This window comes from Podarcis vaucheri, assembly GCF_965113315.1.
Source record: "Podarcis vaucheri genome assembly, chromosome: 4".
Classification (NCBI taxonomy): domain Eukaryota; kingdom Metazoa; phylum Chordata; class Lepidosauria; order Squamata; family Lacertidae; genus Podarcis; species Podarcis vaucheri.
Window position 1 is genome coordinate 28,721,293 of NC_138762.1, and position 19,845 is coordinate 28,741,137.

Consider the following 19,845-nt stretch of genomic DNA (forward strand, 5'->3'; position numbering starts at 1 on the left):
CCTGTTCAGAGTTCCAACCATACCATTTCCCAAGATGCTCCGTTCCATTTCCTTTCTTCCATTTTTCATTCTCCCTAGAAAGTCAACAACCCGTGGCCATGCTCATTCCTCATTGGGTTGTTTTGAAGCTCCTCCTCATTCATCTTTTTAAAAAGACAGAGTTCTGCAAACTTTGAGGTTTTCCTGAGCCAGTCGATACCTCCCTCTTGTATGGTCCAATTTTGGCTCCACTAAAATCCTTAGTCATGCATAGGATGACTTACGGTTTGCACATGAGAAATGCTTTTGCAGAAACTGCCCCCCCCCCAAAAAAAATCTTATATATGTGCAATATAGTAGTATCTATTCTTTATGTAAAGTCTATGTGTGTTGGTCATTGGTTTGCATACTTCAGTGAGTATCTTTGGATTATCACATCCTACCATGTGCCAGTCTCATTAAAATGATAGTTGAAAGACAGGTTCATTACAGGATCAATTTAAAGCTTGAGTAGGTTTCAATTATGATGAATCCCCAGTTCTGAGTTTGAGCTGGGTTTTGCTTGGATTCGGATAGTTCTGTGCCACAATGGAACGCAATATAGTAGGTAGCACTAAGTGGTCATGCAGCAAAATTACAAAATAATTCAAAATGAGTATGGAAACTGAAAACAAATGTTAAAAATTGAAACTTGAGAAAATGACCAGGCAGAGCAGATACTGTTAGTTCTTGTTGATGGGCAAGATTTGTGTGGTATAATGCTTAGAGTGTCTGACTAAGAATGAAGGAACCCAGATTCAAATCCCTACTTAACCATGAAGCTCATTAGGCAAGCCACTGGCCTGGTTAAAACAGAACACGAAACCATGGTTTAGCATTACATGTACAAGATGTGGTGATCTTGAGATTCATGTGCTTTCCATTCCTCCTCTGCCACATATTGTTCACTAGGGTCATTTGTTTGTTTTTTGTTTGTTTGTTAGATTTATAAACTACCCTTCCTCCCAAAGGAGCCATGGGTGTTTTACACACATAAAACAAAACATCTAGAACATATTGTGCATGAACAGGCTCTGTGAGAGGAATACAGTGATACTTCGGGTTACATGCGCTTCAGGTTACATACTCCGCTAACCCAGAAATATTACCTTGGGTTAAGAACTTTGCTTCAGGATAAGAACAGAAATCGTGCTCTGGCGGCGCGGCGGCAGCGGGAGGCCCCATTAGCTAAAGTGGTGCTTCAGGTTAAGAACAGTTTCAGGTTAAGAATGGACCTCTGGAGCGAATTAAGTACTTAACCTGAGGTACCACTGTATTGGACTCCTAACAATTCTCAGCATTCTTAACAAACTACAGCTCCCAGGATTCTCTGGGGGAAGCCATGACTGTTATAGTGGTATAAGAGTGCTTTAAATGTATGGTGTGGGTCAGTGCTTTTCTTCTAGAAAGAAAGGTGTTGGTACTCACCATGAACGTGTTACAGTAAGTGCCATATTTTTAACCAGTGCTTTTGTACACCCGGGGGGGGAGCACTGGTGTGGATGTGACCTAACATAGCTGTCAATGTTTCCCTTTTTTTAAAGGGAAATTCCCTTATTCTGAATAGGATTCCTCGCAAGAAAAAGGGAAAGTTGACAGCTATGCCTAGCAAGACAGTGCTAGACCAGATGACATGATAGCAACATTCATTCTGTTCGCTTAGACCTGGCCAATGACAGCGCAGTTCGAAAGAAGGAGTCCAAATTGCTGTCGTGGTGGGTCACTTCTAGGTTCAGCAGCAGCAATTCCAGGAGTCACTATTTTAATTTCCCACAATGCCCCAGAGTGACATTATGTCAGGGGCATTGTGGGAAATTTCAGTGGCAGCTCCCAGAAGTAGTAACTGTTTAAAACAAGGGTCCAGGCATCAGAGGTGAACCTCACTGGGCCCAGCAGCTATGTCTGAGCAGGTCACAGATTGAGCAGGCCCATAGGTTAGCTGGTCAACATTTACCCTGCCAGGGGGTGAGGTATTGAATTCTGTTTAAATTTCAGTACAGTCATACCTTGGTTTTCGAACACCTTGTGAGTCGAATGTTTTGACTCCTGAATGCCGCAAACCTGGAAGTGAGTGTTCCGGTTTGCGAACTATTTTTGGAACCCGAACGTCCGATGGGGCTTCTGCACTTTGGTTTTTGAACATTTTGGAAGTCAAATGGACTTCCAGAACGGATTCCGTTCGACTTCCAAGGTACGACTGTAGTTTCTTCTAAATTTGCATCTCTGCATATAAATTAGCATATGTCATTTGGATGCAACTCTCCTTTTTTGATGATGCATTTCCCCTTTTTGAGCAATATGTAGGTGGTTGCCCTACTAGGATGCACCATCTTGACACTGAGCCTGTAAAAAGTTTGAGAGAGCAAACAGAACACAAGTGAACCAAATGCACTTAGCAGGAGAGTCACTGAGCAGTGATGCTTTACAAAAGAATTCAAAAGGTGCAGAGGGGAACCTCTGTCTCCCCGCTTGACATCACAGCACAATTCAGTAGCCATGAGAATGACAGACCCAAATTGAAAAGGATGCCAAACAAATGCAGCCAATCTTTATATCCCCATTCCAAGGAAAGTGGTCGTTAGGTTGTGAACAGTTGGATGAAATGCTTTTTTGGACCTTTTTTTTTAAAATGAGGTGTTAGCACTCACACGTCAAGCACAAAATGGCTGCTGTGGACAGCAGAAAAAGGAAGTGCCAGCAGTCCATACTGCGACCAAAAAGCCCTGGTGATATATGTGTGTGTTTGTGTGTGTGTTTTTATATATATATACATATACATACATACACTATATATATATATATGTATGTATATATTGTTACATGCCACCCCAAACCATGAGCGGTGTGATATTCCGGGGCCCAGGCACTTACCCAGGGTTTATGCTTCCTTTGGAAATGAAGCACAATGGAGGTTGTGGTGTCTTTATGATATATGCTTTATTTACACATATTTACAACTCAAGCCTATGACTGAGGAGCTCAAAGCATTGCACTCCCAGAGGGTCCCGCTTCTCCCATTACTGCAGGCTCTGATTCAAACTGTCAGCCCATATTGCCCTCTGACTTCCCCTCTCCAGCTTGCCGCGTTTAACAGACTGACACCTTTTCCCTTCAATCACACCACAGCAAACTGAAATCCTAAACCAACTGCTCTCCTTTTGTACAATATCTCAGGGCTCAAGGATGGGCTTCCCCCGTTTGCTGGTGGGCATAGAGTCTTTGATTTGCTAATAGCCCATCTCCCTGTCTTTGTCCCCTACTAATCTTCTTCTCCTGGGCAATTTCTTAGGCACAGAAAAAGTGGTTTGGCCTGTATTTTGACACTTTGCTAAATCCAGCCTCTGGCAACCCATCTTAATACTCCAAGGATTGATTAAACTCTGACACCCATTAGACCCAGGAATTTAGGGGGACCAAGACACACACAAATGCATAACAATAGATAAAGATCCTCAGAATGCTGAATTCTGCACTGTACAAAAATTTATACTTTTTTAGAACATGCTAAACCCTACCTGTGCAACTCTCTTAGGTTTTTACCCTAGTTACCATCCCTGGATGATAGGAGAGATCTTTCTGCAATGATTCACATGCTTCCTGACAGCATTCTCCATTGTTCTGCTGTGCTGTAGTCTCTCCTCCTCCTCTCTCCTTCCCTTTACAAGATAAAGAGGGGCTGGAGCATTCCTATACAATTGAAACGCAGCTGTTTCCTATCTCTCATATTTTCCCTATCTTTAAATTTCCTGTTGATGTTTCAACCTGAGAGATCAGGGTGGTTATTGTTGTTTTTTAAAAAAGGTAGGAATCTAAGGCTCCATCCAGCTAAGTGAGATATCACAGTAGTAGTAACCCTACAGTTCAAAACACCTAGTTAATTCAACAAAATGCATGGGGGTTTGCTGGTGCAATGGACTTCTGTGCATGCAACAGAGCTTCCTCTTCCTCTCCTGTCCCCTTCAGCCCTTCATGCACCCTCAGAATCCACCCCAGAGCAGATTTGGAGGGAATGTGGGGGAGGAGAGAAAACAAAATATAACTAAAGATTGAAATTCTGCCTTTGAAAATCCCTGATGAAAGACCCGAGACATCCAAAACTCATTGGGTATTAACCCCCCCACCATACCTCTTTGCTTCCTGCACTGCTCACTGCCCCCCCCCGGTGTTATGTACTGAGTTGAACAGGATCCAAAAGGCAGCAGTCTGATTGGTCCTAGAACAATAGGATTCAGAATGCAGCAGTCTGATTGGTCCTAGAACAATAGGGTCCAGAATGCAGCAGTCTGATTGGTCCACAGGAGCCACCCAATCCAGCTCCAGGTGGAAGTGAATCCGCAACCTGACTGGCTTACAGGTGAATCCCGGAATTAGCCAATCACATGGGGCCCATTGTGTAAATAATGTATATAAAGCAGACATTCTGGGAGAACTTCCATTCCTCCTCAACACCATGAGCTGAATAAAGAGCATGAAATCCACTCTCGACTCAGAGTATATTTCACACACACACCCCACTTGCATTTGCCTCAGTTTCTCTTTTTGCTGCATTAAGTGAAAGTATGGGCATCTTTTCAAAATGTAATAACTTTTGTTTGCTTTTGCATGCAGCTGTTTATTCTTTTTCCTTATACAGCTGTTTTACTAAAACTTTTCACTGCACAAAGGTGCTTTATAATTCCTACCACATTTAGCTATCCCAACATGTACTAACCTGAAAGAGTGTTGCTCAAGGCAACCCATTGAGCTTCATGGCCAGCATGCAATGCTCCCTTTCTCCTCAAAATCCCATCTCTCAGCAAGGGTTATCCTCCAGGAGGGTCCTGGAATTCAGTGTGGGGCCCGCCCTTGCCATCCCGGGGCAGCTGGCAAAATCAGGGCATTTCTTAACCCTCGTGCTCCACCAAACATAGCCCATGGGCCGGGTTCAGTGTTGTGGGTCTGAAATTCTTCAGGCCAAGCAGAATTTCTGTAGTGGAGATGCAGGAAGTTGGGTCCGCTCTAGCTCCTCTGTAACATCTCAACAAACGGTTCTTCTCTCTGCAGCCCTCAACGCAGAAAGATATGAGAAATTACAAAAAGAGAAGAAGGAGCTGGAAAAGAAGTTTGAGGGCAAGTTGAGGACGCTCGGTTGGGAGCAGCAGGAGGAGCTCCGTGCGCTCGAAGAGCGGCTGCAGTTACAGTACAGTGCCGAAATAGAGCAATTGCAAGAGGATCACAAGGCGCAACTCATCAGGATCAAGAGCCAGCACCAAGAGCAGGTCAGTCACACTCTGGGAGTTGTATGTCCTCTTGGCAATGACTGTGACTACAGGTGTGTGATAAAGTCAACTCTATGCACGTCCCTGATTTGATTGTTGGTTTCCCTTAGAGTAGCTTTCCTTCCTCCTGCCATCACCCTCCATCACATACACCAGGAGTGGGGAACCTTTTTCTGCTGGAGGGCCAAATTCCCTTCTCTGCAGACTTCTGAGGGCCACATTCCAGTGGTGGGTGGGGCCAGAGGCAAAAGTGGGTGGGGCACTGAATGGCACTGGGGAAATCTGCATTTGAATTTTGACATTTATTGAGAACTGTTTTGAGCAAGTTCCACCATGGGAAAGTGGCATATAAACTAAACTAGGGATGGGGAATGTGTTCTCCTCCAGATGTTGTTGTAGTTCTGGGGCTGATGAGAGCATGGCCAGTGGTCAGGGAAGATGGGAGTTGTAGTCCAACAACACCTGGAGATGTTCCCCATCTCTGGTTCCCCATCTCTGAACTAAATTCTGGTGCTCCTGAGATGCTTCCACACTGGGGCGAAGCAGGAACTCTCCCCCAGTGTTGCTCCCCAGCACCTGGTATTCATTCACTGTCACACTGTCTCTGAAACTAGAGATCGCATATAGACATTATGGCTCATAGACCTTGGTAGCCTTGCTCTCCATGAATTTGTCTAACCTCCTTTTGGAGCCATCTACGCTAGCTTTATCTTTACGGCTTTGCTCTTTCAACAGGTGGAAGACATTACAACAACTCAGGAAGCAGCGGTGATGGAGATGGAAAACAGTCAAGCAGTTGCTATTGCAGTGCTTCAGGATGAATATGAGCACAAAGTTCAAGGTAATACTCTGTTCTCCCGGACTTAGAGATATGAACTCTTGAAGAAGTCTGCTTAGCAAAGCAGGATACAATAATCGCTCTTAAGGACCATGTTGATACTGTACGTACCACCTTGTGCATTCCTTCAACAGTTGAGTCCTTGCTCCAGGTGCCATCACTGAATGGAGTTTGCCAGGTGTCCAGTAGGAGCAGGGCCTTCTCAGTAGCAGCACCCTGACTCTGCGAAATGACCTCTCCAGAGGGGTCAACCAGCCCCCCCCCACTATATACTGTCCAATGTCAGGTTATAACTTGGCTTTATCTGATCCTGCTATGTTTTGATTGGATTCGGCTGACATCTACTCATTGTTATGATATCAAGATTGCATAATTCCTATTGGATGGGGATTTTCTTTATTCTATCCTTTGTTTTCCTGCAGCTTTATAGCTTTATGTTTTATTTGTAAGCTGTTTTGGGTCACATCTGATAAGAGAAAGTGCACAAATAAAATAAAGGAGCATGCTATTGGGGGGGAGGGGGCTTCGCTGTGCTGCCACCCTCCTGACGGTGGGTGCAGTCGTGTAAAGCTTGGGGCAGGACACTATATGTTCCGGAATACAAGCATTTGACCAGTTGTAAACTTTTCAGATATTTTTGTTGCTTGCTTTCAAACACAATGTAAGTTCTGATCTGTTTTGAATACAAAATTGAAAGTTCACTTCCTCTTAAGTGCCTTAACTGCAGTAAACTAGAGGCATTGAGCTTCATTTTGATCAGTCTCCCCTCCCCCAGTACATTGCATATCCCTGCCCTCCACCGCCAATTAACGTTATGCTGTGATTCTATAGATGCACTTTCCTGGAGTAAACACCATTGAAGTCAGTGGGACTATCTTCATTACTTGCTCTGGTCCCAACCCGCCCCTGCTTTGAGGTCATACTATGAATGGTTTGGGCACTAACCTATCAGTCAGAACACTGTAGTCCCTCTGATATTTAATGTTTAATTTTATTTTTTGTTGCTTACGTTGTGGTCAGTTTGTTATTCCTGATTCTGCTTTGCCCTGCGCCCCAGTAGCCCAAATGTGTAGCAGTCGCTCCCAACAGCCCCTCTCCAGATCCCTTTAAATTGTTGGTGCCAGAAATTGAACCTGTGACCTTCTGCATGCAAGGCTTCTGTGTTGTCACTGAGCTATGGCCCCTACTATCACTGACTAAGGAAGATGCCAAACTGCTAAGGCGCCTTTGTTGGTTTATTGTGACAACAGCCTCCTTCCCTGCCTAGTAGACCTGCCATCTCCTTAAGGTGGACAGGGCAGAGTTAAAGGCAGGGAAGACGCCCCACGAAAGGAACTGAGGAGGGAACTTCAGTCTATCACAACTGGTGCAGAGGAAGTTCCAGAGCAGGAGTTTTAAAGGCGGGGTTTAAAGTCAGAAGTTGGCATTCATGAGTAACGTACATATCTATTTGAGAAAATGTAATCCTGCTGATTAAGTATCTGCTAAACTTCTCATTATTCAGGCAGCATAGCTACGGTTTATATTAACATTTTACAAGTGGTAATCCACTAGGGCTAGGGGTTGTTTAGGGAGTTTTGTTGGCAGGGGGCTGTTGCTGTTGGCTCCCCCCCCCCCCCGTATCTTTATTTAAAACTTGTGATTTATGTGGAAATTGATTAGTTTGGTCGTGCATTTTTAAATGATTTGTTTATTGTTTATCACAACTTTTGTTACGTTACAGCTATGCACATTTTTCATGTTGTAAGCCGCCTTGAGCATGGTTTGAACTGTGGAAAGGTGGCAAACAAATAAAATTCTGCATGTATGCGTGTTGCAGGCATTTCACAGTTGATATCTATCATGGATTTGGATTATCACTATATTCATGAACAGTTCCCACCCACCCGCTGCCCCTTTGTCTAAGAGGTTTTGGGTTATATTTTACAGTGAAGGAACCCCTGAAAAGCTGCTTTCAGGCCATGTGAGAGTTCCTTGCAGGCCTAGGGCCCCCTCTCGTGGATGAAATTGTCACTGAAACAGCTGATTGGTGAATAGGATTTATTTCTGGAGTCGCTGTTTCAGAGCAATTAGTTGGGCTATTAAATTTTAACACGCTCTCCATACCAGTTCCTTGGGCTGTTAAACCATAGATTACTACAGGGCCAACTAAAATTTCATATCCATAATAAAATTGGTTGAAGAAGAGTTTCCCATAGTCCCTGCCATGCAGCCTTTGGAATGGGCACACAACAGAGACTTCTCCTAAATTTAGTGTGAATTGAGGGTTGTTCAGGGAGCAGCTGTACAAAACAATAGCTGTTTCTGTAACTACTACAGCTTTATTTAAAAAGTAGGGACCCACATTTTGTCATCCCCCATCCAAGCAGGCAAGAGGCGCCTTTCCCTTTCAAGGACAAATTCCAGTCAGGCAAAAGCAGTCATGGAGGGTGGAGAGCAAGGCCAGGGGGGCACATCTGGCCCCCTGGGACTGAGGTTGTCCAGCCCTATCTTAAATATATAGTCTTCTGTATTTCCCCCCACATCTGGCCACTCTGTTGCTAGAGCCAGCGCCTGATTCTCCTGCTAGTCTTTTCTGCTGGATCTTTCACACCATACATGTCAAGTGCTGTGATACCACTTTAAACACTCAGAGCTTCTCCCCAAATATTTCTGGGAGTCGTAGTTTGTTAGGGGTACTGAGAGTTGTTAGGAGGGTTTTATTTCCCTCACAAAGCTACCATTCTCAGAGTGATTTGATAATTGCTCGCTCTTCACAAGGAGCTCTGGGAATTGCAGCTCTGTAACGGGAATATAATGGGACGCGGGTGGCGCTGTGGGTTAAACCACAGAGCCTAGGGCTTGCCGATCAGAAGGTCAGCAGTTCGAATCCCCACAACAGGGTGAGCTCCCATTGCTCGGTCCCTGCTCCTGCCAACCTAGCAGTTTGAAAGCACGCCAAAGTGCAAGTAGATAAATAGGTACCGCTCCGGTGGGAAGGTAAACGGCATTTCCGTGCGCTGCTCTGGTTCGCCAGAAGCTGCTTAGTCATGCTGGCCACATGACCCGGAAGCTGGACGCCGGCTCCCTCGGTCAGTAAAGCGAGATGAGCGCTGCAACCCCAGAGTCGTCCACAACTGGACCTAATGGTCAGGGGTCCCTTTACCTTTACCTTTAATGGGAATATAAGGGTCTCCTAACAACTCTCAGTGCCCTTAACAAGCTGTATCTCCCAAGATTCCATGGGGGGGGAGCCATGGCTCTTTAAAGTCCTTTAAATGTATGGTGTGTTGTGGCCTAAACAATAAGTCAGTAGCCCGGAGGCAAAGCCACATCAACTCACAGAGTAAGAGAGACCATATATGCACATTGTAGTTCAGACTAGAACAGCACACAGTCTCGTATTTAAACGCCAAAAAAGTTTGGACAACCCTTGGCCTGGACATCGTACGGGGCTGAGCAAGGCATGTGGCGGTTGGACTGCAGCAAAGCTGAGCCTAGCTGAGACTGAAGGACTGTAGCTGACATTGGGTGTGTTGATGCAACACTAATGACTTCATTTCCAGTCGGTCGGATTTCCACTATTTACTGGGAGGTAGAGGAGCAAGGTGGCAGTGAGGTCAGTGCAGCACAAACCCACCAGTGGGAGCGTAAGATTGGCTCTGCTGTTGTGTTTGCACCATGCCGTTCTCAATGCTGCCTTTTCCCTCCCTCTCTACCTCCCAATAAGCATCCATGTCGCGATTGGGTGGCGATCAGATAAATGACAGTGCCCCCACCCATGTCATCCACTACTGCCTAAGGATTGTGAGTAATGGATGTGTCACAATGGTTCAATGTGGCATTTTTTAATTCCTTCCCAGAACTAAAGTCTGCACATGAGCTGGAAAAAAGAGAACTGGAAGAGAATTTTGAGAAGCTACGTCTGTCACTCCAGGTTAGTATCACTTTTGAAATACAAAACCTTATCATTTGTCAAAAGGATCTACTTAAAGCACATCCAACACACGTGACGTCCCCTCAACAAATCCTGGGAGGTATAGTTTCCTCCTTACAGAGCTACAATTCCCAGCACCCTTAACAAACCACAGTTCTGTGGAGTCTTTGAGGGAAGTCACATGCTTCAAATGTGTATTGGGGTGTGCTGTAAATGTATGGTGTGGATCTGCCCTAGCAGCCATGGCTTTCCCCAAAGAATCCTGGGAGCTGTAGTTTGTTAAGGGTGCTGTGAGCTGTTAGGAGGCCCATGTTCCCTCTTTGAGAATTGTAGTTCTGTGAGGGAGATAGGAGTCTCCAAACAACTCTCAGCATGCTTAGCAAACTACAGCCCCCATGATTCTTTGGGGGAAGCCCTGACTGTAAGTGCCCTTTACATGTATAGTGTGGGTGTGACCTTAGTCATGACTAATTTTATTCCCGCCAATTCAGTAGGACTTGTGGCTGGCTGGCTTTCTCTGCATCAGGGCCACCGCCTAAATGGTTTGTCTTACATCGAGTAAAAGCGTGACAGGCAACTGTGTTTGCACTTGATTACAGGACCAGGTTGACACCCTCACTTTTCAGAGCCAGTCTCTGAAGGACAAGGCAAAACGATTTGAAGAGGCATTAAAGAAAAACACAGAAGAGCAACTAGAGGTAACATGAGATTTGCTTTTATGGAACTTAGTGTGACTCATAAGAACAAGAGAGTTCCCCTTTCATCGCTACTCTTACTTCCAGTAAACGTCTTCAGAACGTGTTCTGCAGATCCTGGCCCATCATGGACTGCCTCACGCTCAGCCCCATGAGGGAAGGCTGAGGTTTTCACACAGCTGGAATAATCTGGCCTAGGGGTGACTTTAGGCCCAGTCGTTTTACCTTCCTTTTCTGTTTAACCTGCTTTGGTTAGATTTTGAAATTAAGGGAGAGGGATTGCGTTTGTTCTTCAGCTATTGGGGTCTCCAAAATTGGGAGGGCTCCTCCTCATACTGAAGGTTCTGGAAGCCTCCAGAAAGCCTTCCTTCTAGAGTGGATGAGGAGAGTCTCCCATCTCTCCTAGGTAAGTCCTCTGCTTCTTTTTCTTTACTGTCAATTCTCCTTCGCCTCAGATTGCAATGGCTCCATACCAGCATTTAGAGGAAGACATGAGTAGCCTGAAGCAGGTCTTGGAAATGAAGAATCTACTCATTCATCAACAGGAGAAGAGGATCATAGAGCTAGAGAGGCTGGTGAGCACTTGGTTTTTGTCTCTCTTTAGAAAGCAACACACAAGGGAGTGAAAAGGCACAAAAGCTTGTGTATCCATTAGAGGAGGGACAAGGGAACCTGTGGCTCTCCAAATGTTGTTGGACTCCATGTCCCATCAGCCTCAACCAGTTTGGCCAAAGGTCAGGGATGATGGGAGTTGTAGTCCAGTAACTTCTGGAGGGCAAGTTCCTTGTTCCTGCATTAGAATCACAAGCTAGCACAATCTGTTTAAGCAGGCAACTCTGGTTTGGAATGTGGTCATTTTAGAGATGCAAACTGGGAAGGGGAAAGGAATTATTATTATTATTATTTATTTAAAAATTGTATACCACCCTTCATCCATAATCTCAGGGCAGTTCACACCATAAAAATTAAGAAGCAGTGCAGAAATTAAGATGTTCCTATATGGTATATTTGAAATGGGAAGGAATCTTACTTTTTAAATCTCCATTTCACCTCTCACCCTTTCCCTCTGTTCAAAGCCACTCTTGGCTAAGAGACAGTAGGATTTGGGGAGGCAGGAACTCCATTTTATAATGTGATAGCCCAGTGCAAGACAGTAGCTACAGTAAATATTACAGTATGTTAACATCAAGTCAGGGGTAAAATTAATCCCTGCATGCATTCTAGAGTTTCCATTTCCAAATCACACAACAAAATACTGCACTGTAGAATGGCTGTGTTCGGGAGCCAGCCAGCCATGACCTCTCCCAGGAAACTCCATTCAATCCCACCCACCTGTGATTCCAGATTTCTTTTTCCCAACTAGTCAATCAGCATTTATTGCCCGCTGAGCATGCTCATTAGGGCTTTGGCCCCACCCCCACTGGTTCCATCCTGACCCGCTGCCAGCATGTGGCCCCTGACAAATCGCCCCAGAGGGAATGTAGTCCTTTGACCAAGAAGAAGAAATAGTCTGAGGTGACAAAAGTGTAGGGAAGGAAGACTAGCAGTTAAACCCTTGCTAAAGCAGATACATGCATAGATTGTTTCTCGGCTAGGCACTCTTAATTAAAAGCAGGTGTGTTTCTCCCAAGTGGAGAAACACAGCAACACCCTCTGGGATCAGGCTGGTTATCACGCAGGTGAGCTCCTGTGTGTTTACAACCCATCAGTACCATCCAATCTGTGCTGCCACTTCTGCTGCAATGAATTGGTACAATACCGCATTATTATTATTATTATTATTATTATTATTATTATTATTATTATTATTTTGCTGCTGCAATTGCTACATATATTTAAAGCTGTCCCTCCTATATTGCAGGCTGAAAAGAACTTAATATTAGAAGAAAAAATTCAGGTGCTCCAGCAGCAAAATGAGGATCTCAGAGTCAGGATTGATCAGAACACTGTGGTGACAAGGTCTGTCTAGACGTTTGCTCCCGAGCTTGGCATTTCAAGCAGCTTTCAATTCACCTCTTTGTGTGTGTGTGTGTGCTCACTCTGTGTCTATTTGCAGCAGCCTGGTACCATTCAGATGATCTGGGCTACAGTTCCCATCAGTCCTGACCATTAGCTATGCTAGCTGGGGCTGATGGGAAATCTAGTCCAAAAAAAGGAGGGGGGAGGCTGCTTTGTAGAATCATAGCAATGCAAGGAACTTGTTAAACTTACTTATTTCTGAAGTACCAGAAGGCTACGCACAATTATTTGGGAATAAGGCTCACTAAACTCAGTGGAACTTAACTTCCAAACAGACATGCACAGGATTGCATTGATGGAGACTGGGCTGTGAACCAGGAAATGCCTGATTCAAATCAGGACTGCCTTGGACTCACTAGGAGTACAGTCTTATGTAAAGCAACTCCAACTGAATTCAGCAAGGCTTACTACCAAGCAAATGGGCAGAGGGCTGCATCCTAAGTGATCTTCCTGAAACTACTGTTTCTCAGACTCTGCTCTCGTTGATACTGGCACCAGTCTCCCTTACAGGGTTGCTAGGATTCCTGAGAAAATCCATATGGAATGATTCCTACACACTACGGAGGCAATTCTATGTACACTTTTGGGGGGATGGGCCCCACTTTACACAGTGGGACTTGCTTCTGAGTACACGTGCTTAGGATTGTGCTGAATAGTATTGTGTGTTGTTATTAACCCTCTGCCTCATACAGAGTCCTCCATAAACAAAGCTTTCCTCCTTAGGAGTTGGCAACGCTCCCCCTTTACCGCGGATCAGGGCTGACTCGAGGTTTAGTTTGCAAGCAGTTGATCTTCAACATCTACGCTGAAAACCTCTGGGTATCGGAGTAGCCGTTATACTGAAACCTGTAGCTGTACACTTCCAAGTTATGGCACTTTGCAGAAGGATGGATTTCTCTGCAAAACATTAGCACTATACACAGAACGCCACGCTTAAGAGCACTGTGGGCGCCTGTCAATTTGTGGGGCTGAGTCTGGCTTATCATGCAGTCTTCAACCACGTACCACATTGATTTTATGGGTGCTTTTGTCCGTTTTGTGGCTGTTTCTTGTGCAAACCTGCAGCATGTTGATACAGAATTCTTGTTTTTAAGGTAGTGCGTGTAGAGCACGTGACATTGCACAGAATTCATAAATTCAGAGAACCTGATGAGGAGAAATGCAGAAGGAGCACCACGTTCATAGCAAAAATACAACAGATTCCTGCAGTACCTGAAGGAGCTTGGGGCATGAGCCTGAATAGGCAAAATGCCCCTTTGCTAGATGCTCCAGTTAGAAAATGTAATCATGTGGGATGGAGAGACAAAGGAAAGAGACCTGCCCATCTACCTCCCCCTTCAGGAATAGCCCAGTAACTGTGCAAACACATGTATCAGAAATCACTGGATCTATGCTGCCAAATAGAGATGGCAGCTGCAACCCCCCCCCCAAAAAAAACAGGAAGTATTGCTTCAGTGTGGCATTATATTTGCTTTTGTGTTTTCTGAAGCCCCACTGCAGTTGCTGAACCCAGTGATATCTGAGGATCCCTGAGGATCTGCCTTTGTCCAGCTTCCTGTCTGCCTCAGCAGGAACTGGTCCCCAGAGAGCCAGTAAAACACAGCACCTGCTGGTTCCACCCCCCCACCCCCCATGTGGACGGGGAGGCCTATGCCTTATCCTTCCCCATGTTTCAAAGCTCGTCTCTGCTGTAACCTGACCGTTTCTTTCTTCTGTTGGCGTCAGCCTCGGATGACGCAGCAAAAAGACAATCCCAGCACTGTATGCGGGAGAGAGGCAGGGTAACAGTCAGAGGGCTGTTTATTTTTTGCTTCTGCTTGCCAAAGCAAATTGTCCTTGGGCACATGCTGGTATCGGTATTATAAGAAAAAAGAGAAAGGGTAAAAAAACGCTTGTCAGCAAAGGCACATCCCTGCTCAAAAGGCTCTTGGAAGAGACTGCCACTTGGCTGTGTTAACTCCCAGTTCTCCTCCTCCAGCAACCTATCGGTTGCTTACTGTCTCAGGAGCAGGGATGCTGTCTGACAGGCTCTTGTATCACGGAGCATCACCTTGCAACTCTTTTCTATCTCAGTGAAGGCAAAGGCTCTGGGGTCTCGATGTCACTAGTGGCATTGATTTTTCTGGCTTTTAAGAGATGAACATAGGAAGTTGCCTTTCGCTGTGTTATACCATTAATGCATCCCTCATCCTCGTGTCCATTACTCTGTTTAGCAGTGGCTCTTGGGGGGTTTCCCATTCCTGCCTCCAGAGAGCCTTTTAAGTGGCTGCGCAGGGGATTGCACCGGGGGCCTTTTGCACGCAAAGCATGTTCTCTACCAATGAACTATGTCCCCTTCTGTTAAGAAATGCCCAGTTTTGCCCTGCACCTGTGCTTCTGAACCCATTTCTGCTTGTCTTCTAGAATGGCTCGGGGCTAGTTCACAACTGCATGACTGTGACTCCAGTTCTCCACACTTGATTGGCAGATGAATGTGTGAACTAATTCTGGTTGGGGGGGGGAATACTGGACTGCATCCAGTTGTGGCCTGGAAGACTATTGGAACCATGGAAGCATCCATGAAGGGAGAGGGAGCAGCATTTTTTTCTGATACCCCTCTTCCACCCAATAAATCTGCTCCAGATGGTTGGGGAACTCTTCAGAACAGCATGGGAGGTAGTGTAGCAGGCTGCAGGGAAACGGGAATTTGCAAAAATCTGCTCCCTCCCCCTTCCATCCATGGAGGACGTTGCTGGAGCAAGAACCCTCCATGAATGGAAGGATGCAACTGAATACAACCCATTGTGCTTGAGGAAATACTAAGTGATGAAAATTTTGTCTGAATGTGGCCCATTCATGATGGCCCATTCATCCCTCATTCACTTGATGGTGAAACGTTCAAGGGGCAGGGATGTGTGAATGAACCAGTCTAAAGACAAGCGGCACAGACTGAGGAAAATCTTTGATTCCTGGGTGGTGGGGTTCTTTCCCTTTCACTAAAGGGCCAATTTATATTAGGCCATGCAACAGCAGACTTTATTTTCTTTGCACTTTCCAAGGAGTGGGATGGTAAGTATCCAAATCATGTAGGCAACGAGTTTTCAACAAGACGTGAGAACTGTTTACAAAATAGATGAAAACTGGTGGACCTCCAGCCACTGCTGGCCTCCCATTGCCCTTTTGTCCGACGGCCACGTTGGTTGGAGCTGATGGGAGCCCAGTGACTCCTGGAGAGCACCAGGTTCCCAATCCTGAGTTTGCAAAATGGATCCAACGAGGACTTGCCGCAATTCTGAAATTTTGATTTTGACTTGACAGTGCCTTGTTTCCCTCTCCAGGCAGTTATCTGAAGAAAATGCTAATCTCCAGGAATACGTTGAAAAAGAATCCAAGGAAAAGAAGAGGCTAAGTAGGACTAATGAAGAGCTGCTGTGGAAGCTTCAGACGTCGGACCCCATGAGCCCAGTTAAGCTGTCGCCAACATCGCCCACCCATATTTATCGGTCTTCGTCAGGACCTCCCACCCCAGCTAAAGTCAGCACTGTGCCAAGATGACAGCCCCGTGCCGCTGTATCAGATGACTTGTCCCTGACAATGTCCCAGCCTACTGAATGTTCTCGTCTAAGAAAGTATTAACCACAGTAGAAGTAGATCCCTGGGATCCGTGACTCTACCAACATGCTCTCTAGATGCATAGCTGTATTTGACTAGGCAGTGCCCTCTGGTGGGTTCCTGCGTCGGGAGTCCCTAGGACTTGCTACACTGATGCCATAGAATAGCAGGATCCCAGCTGACGCATGGGGACATCTCCCAGGGTTAGAAGCAAAAGCAAGGGAAAACTCTTCTTATTGTTCACTCCCGAGTGAACTTTTCGCTGCAGTATTTCAGGTTAGTTGCCAGTTCGAGTTTTGAATAGCTCTGTGCGTTGAGTGGCTGCTGATACGTGTGGATGCCCTCAGGCATCCATGCCCATAATGTGAGGCACATGTCAGGCACACATGCACACCTTCTGCATATGTAGCTGAAGCTGTTCCGAAATGCATTTTTTTATATTAATGGATTCTACAAAAAGTGCTGATATATTTTCATGAGTCAGCAGTTTTCTAACTTGTGCCTAAGAGTTATACTGAAATTAAATGCTTCTTTTTTCCTTTTTTTGGTCAAAGCTTCCCAGGAATATTTCTACCCAAACAAGAAGAAAGTTACAAAAACACAGAAGCACCTTCCGAGTGACCACTGAGTGGTACGTTTTCTAAAGCAAAACACCAGCGACTTGATTTCTTAACTAGTTAACTGCCTTCGAAAATAATTGCTTTTCTAATCAGTGCCAGACACGGCACTCGCTTCCCAGGTAACAATCAGAACACTCACCACTGCTGTAAATACGGAAGAGGCAAGCAGGCCTCCATCGTTGCAGTCCTATGTTTATTTATAAAGATGACTCCATTTTACCCCAGCAGTAAGTGCTTTTCCACGATGTTTTCAAAGTCTGAATTAATAGCAAGGCTAAATGTACAAGACCCTGCGCCTCCCAACTCCTTTTTAAGAAGGGGTGGGGGAGTGACCACAGAAGCATAGAGTGAATGTGTGAATTCAGTTAGCATACTTCAGTAGAGCGGCAAATGTGGGTGCTAAGTAACAAAAAAGAGCCCTGTGGGATTAGGCCCATCTAGTCCAGTATCCTGTTATCACAGTGATGCACCAGTTGCCTGTAGGAAGGACCTGGGTGCCGCAATGCCCTCCCAACCCACAATTCTCAGCAGGCAGATGGTCTCTGTTGGCCTTCACCCACAGTTTTCCCTCTTCTGTTGATGACGGAATTGGGCTCTTTCTTCTACACAGGGGCGACTCACCTGTGCAGTGGACCCAAGTAGCAGCTTGAGGCAGCAATATTTTTAAGTGAGTGTGCAATCTGAGAGCTGCTCCTACCCCCTCCTAAGCAATGTGGCCAAGAGCGTGCTATCACTCTCCTCCGCCACGTTGCCTAGGATCCAAGGAGCGCATCTCTCAGATCCAGAACTCACATCATCTCAGGCTCGTCATGTTCATAGAATAGCAATCAACACTGCACACTTGGCATTTTATCAGCACTCAATGGCATGTTTATGTGTTTTGGTACTGGCCAAACTGCTGGATTGTTATATCTCTCTGCCTTCTTTCCAGCCATCTCGACCCTGCTACCCGGTGTGTATTTAGTAGCAGCACGATATTGGATGTCAGGCCTGCTAGAACGTAGGCTGGTTCCCTAGAGAGTAGCATAGCAGTCACAATAGCATTAGACCTTGAAACGGTTTCTAAACATGAGCTAGACAGACTAAGAGTCCCTTCTTGTCTTTGGTGTGATAGGAGTTGGGTTCCAGCGTGTGTGTCAAAGAGTTGTTATAGACTTAGACTGTGAAAGCGTTGAACGTAGCATTGGACAGATGTGGAGCATGAATCATCTAAGCAAAGAAATGTTTTTAGATAGCCATGTGATACTTTGGTTCTCAAGTGGAGGCCCTGGGCTCAACTCATTTGCAAAGTCCCTCTGCAGCGTTTAAATACAGGGCAGCTCAGAGTGCCAAAAGGACACCGAGGAGAAGAGAGGGAGGGAGTTAGTGTACAAAGCTCACAGAGGACCTCCCTGACTGGCAAATGCCTGTCTGCCTGATGTCCACACGAGTGCTTCGTTCAGCGAGTCTGCTTGGTGCTTGTGTCGATGACTTGCCTGTGATGCAGGCCTTAGGCATCAGCTGTGCTTGCCGAGAGAGCCAGCACCTTCCAATAGCCACAGATCTGTGGCCCAATTCCATGATGTACAGAGTAACAAGGTTGATTTCTTTCTTTCTTTTTTAGAGAAATTTATTTTTGTAGCTACCTTGCATGATACTGTGATACCAAGTACATCTTCTTAGATTAGCTCATGCCACGTTCGTTAACTTATCACAAACGACAAGGCTAGATTTCGCATAATGGGCAACTTGCAAACTCAAGAGTAGGATAGTTGCAACAATGACCCACTGATATAATTTTAGCCGGTTTCCTTACCACACTCGCTTGAGACACAGACAGCACCTGTTTCCTTGCTATGTCGCGAACCTTGTACTGTCAAGCTCATGTGAGCAATGTTATACCACAGCGTTGATAAATTTGCATTTACCTTGCATTGCTCTGTAAGTTATGTATTACTCTCCACTTATAAGCTAGCAAAGCCACACTATGGGTGGGTGGGTGGGTCTGGGTTGCCCGTCAGTTCCTCTGTTTATGCTTCTTCCTTCCTCTGTTCATCTGCCACCTCCATTTTCAATGAATGCTTCCAAATACGATTTGAGATTTTGGCTTCTGCTGGCTTATACAAGATAGCAAGTCAATGCTAATATCAGACTACAGTTCTCTCTCCTCCATTAACTTTGTACAGATCAGTCGTCCCTGCATCCAGATGGGAAAGGTGCAGGATTCTATCCTCCTTCTTCTTCAAAAATGGCAGCCTAGGGCTACTCTACTTTAACCTAACATTCAGTTGCTTGGAAGCATTTCACTTATTCAGCCCTTCAAAACCAGAGGCCGTCCACAGAGGGAAAAGAGCCTTTTCATGACTTTGCATTATGCAAACTTAAAGGTAACCAACTATGGCTGGCATCTGAAAAGTAACTTGGTTTCTTAAGCACGCTATCTGGCAAGCCAGTTCTGAAACCAAGGCGTCCTTTAAAAGCAGTTTCTGATGTCATATACAGGGCTACTACTACAAGGTGGAGGGAACTATCTCACTGGGTCACCCGAAACCTTTTGACTTTCCTAAAGTTGCATCCCTGCCTCTGCCATCAGCTCCCCCATCACTCCAAAAATTATGATGATAGACATGAGATATGGGGAAAGAGTGCAACACGCTCTATTCTAGTGCTGCAGGCAAGCGTGTGCAGATCTGGGAGTTGTGCAACGCTCCCAGTTCAGTTTCCTGTATACCTTTTTTTTTACAGCCCTCAGCCACATTTGACACACACACACTGAGCCCTCACGCTGCCTTCCCAAAGCCAGATACGTGAGCCACTGAGCTAGGACCCTGCCAGAGCCTTGCACCTCTTTCCCAAAGCCCAGCCCCTCACTTTGCCAGCTTTGGGAAGGCAGCGCAAGGGCTGGGGGCAG

General features: G+C 45.6%; 1 protein-coding gene across 4 annotated transcripts in view; it reads left to right on the forward strand.

Moving 5' to 3' along the window:
- MTUS2 (microtubule associated scaffold protein 2) overlaps positions 1-18,927 on the forward strand; it is a 297,375-nt gene extending 278,448 nt beyond the window's left edge. For all 4 annotated transcript variants that reach the window (XM_082220222.1, XM_082220223.1, XM_082220221.1 and 1 more), the window contains 7 exons: positions 5,062-5,276; positions 6,012-6,117; positions 9,957-10,030; positions 10,630-10,728; positions 11,181-11,300; positions 12,587-12,684; positions 16,062-18,927. In XM_082220222.1, coding sequence (XP_082076348.1) covers positions 5,062-5,276; positions 6,012-6,117; positions 9,957-10,030; positions 10,630-10,728; positions 11,181-11,300; positions 12,587-12,684; positions 16,062-16,278 — 929 coding nt within the window. In that variant the 3' untranslated portion in view covers positions 16,279-18,927. The remainder of the gene's footprint in view (positions 1-5,061; positions 5,277-6,011; positions 6,118-9,956; positions 10,031-10,629; positions 10,729-11,180; positions 11,301-12,586; positions 12,685-16,061) is intronic.
- Positions 18,928-19,845: the final 918 nt, after the last annotated feature.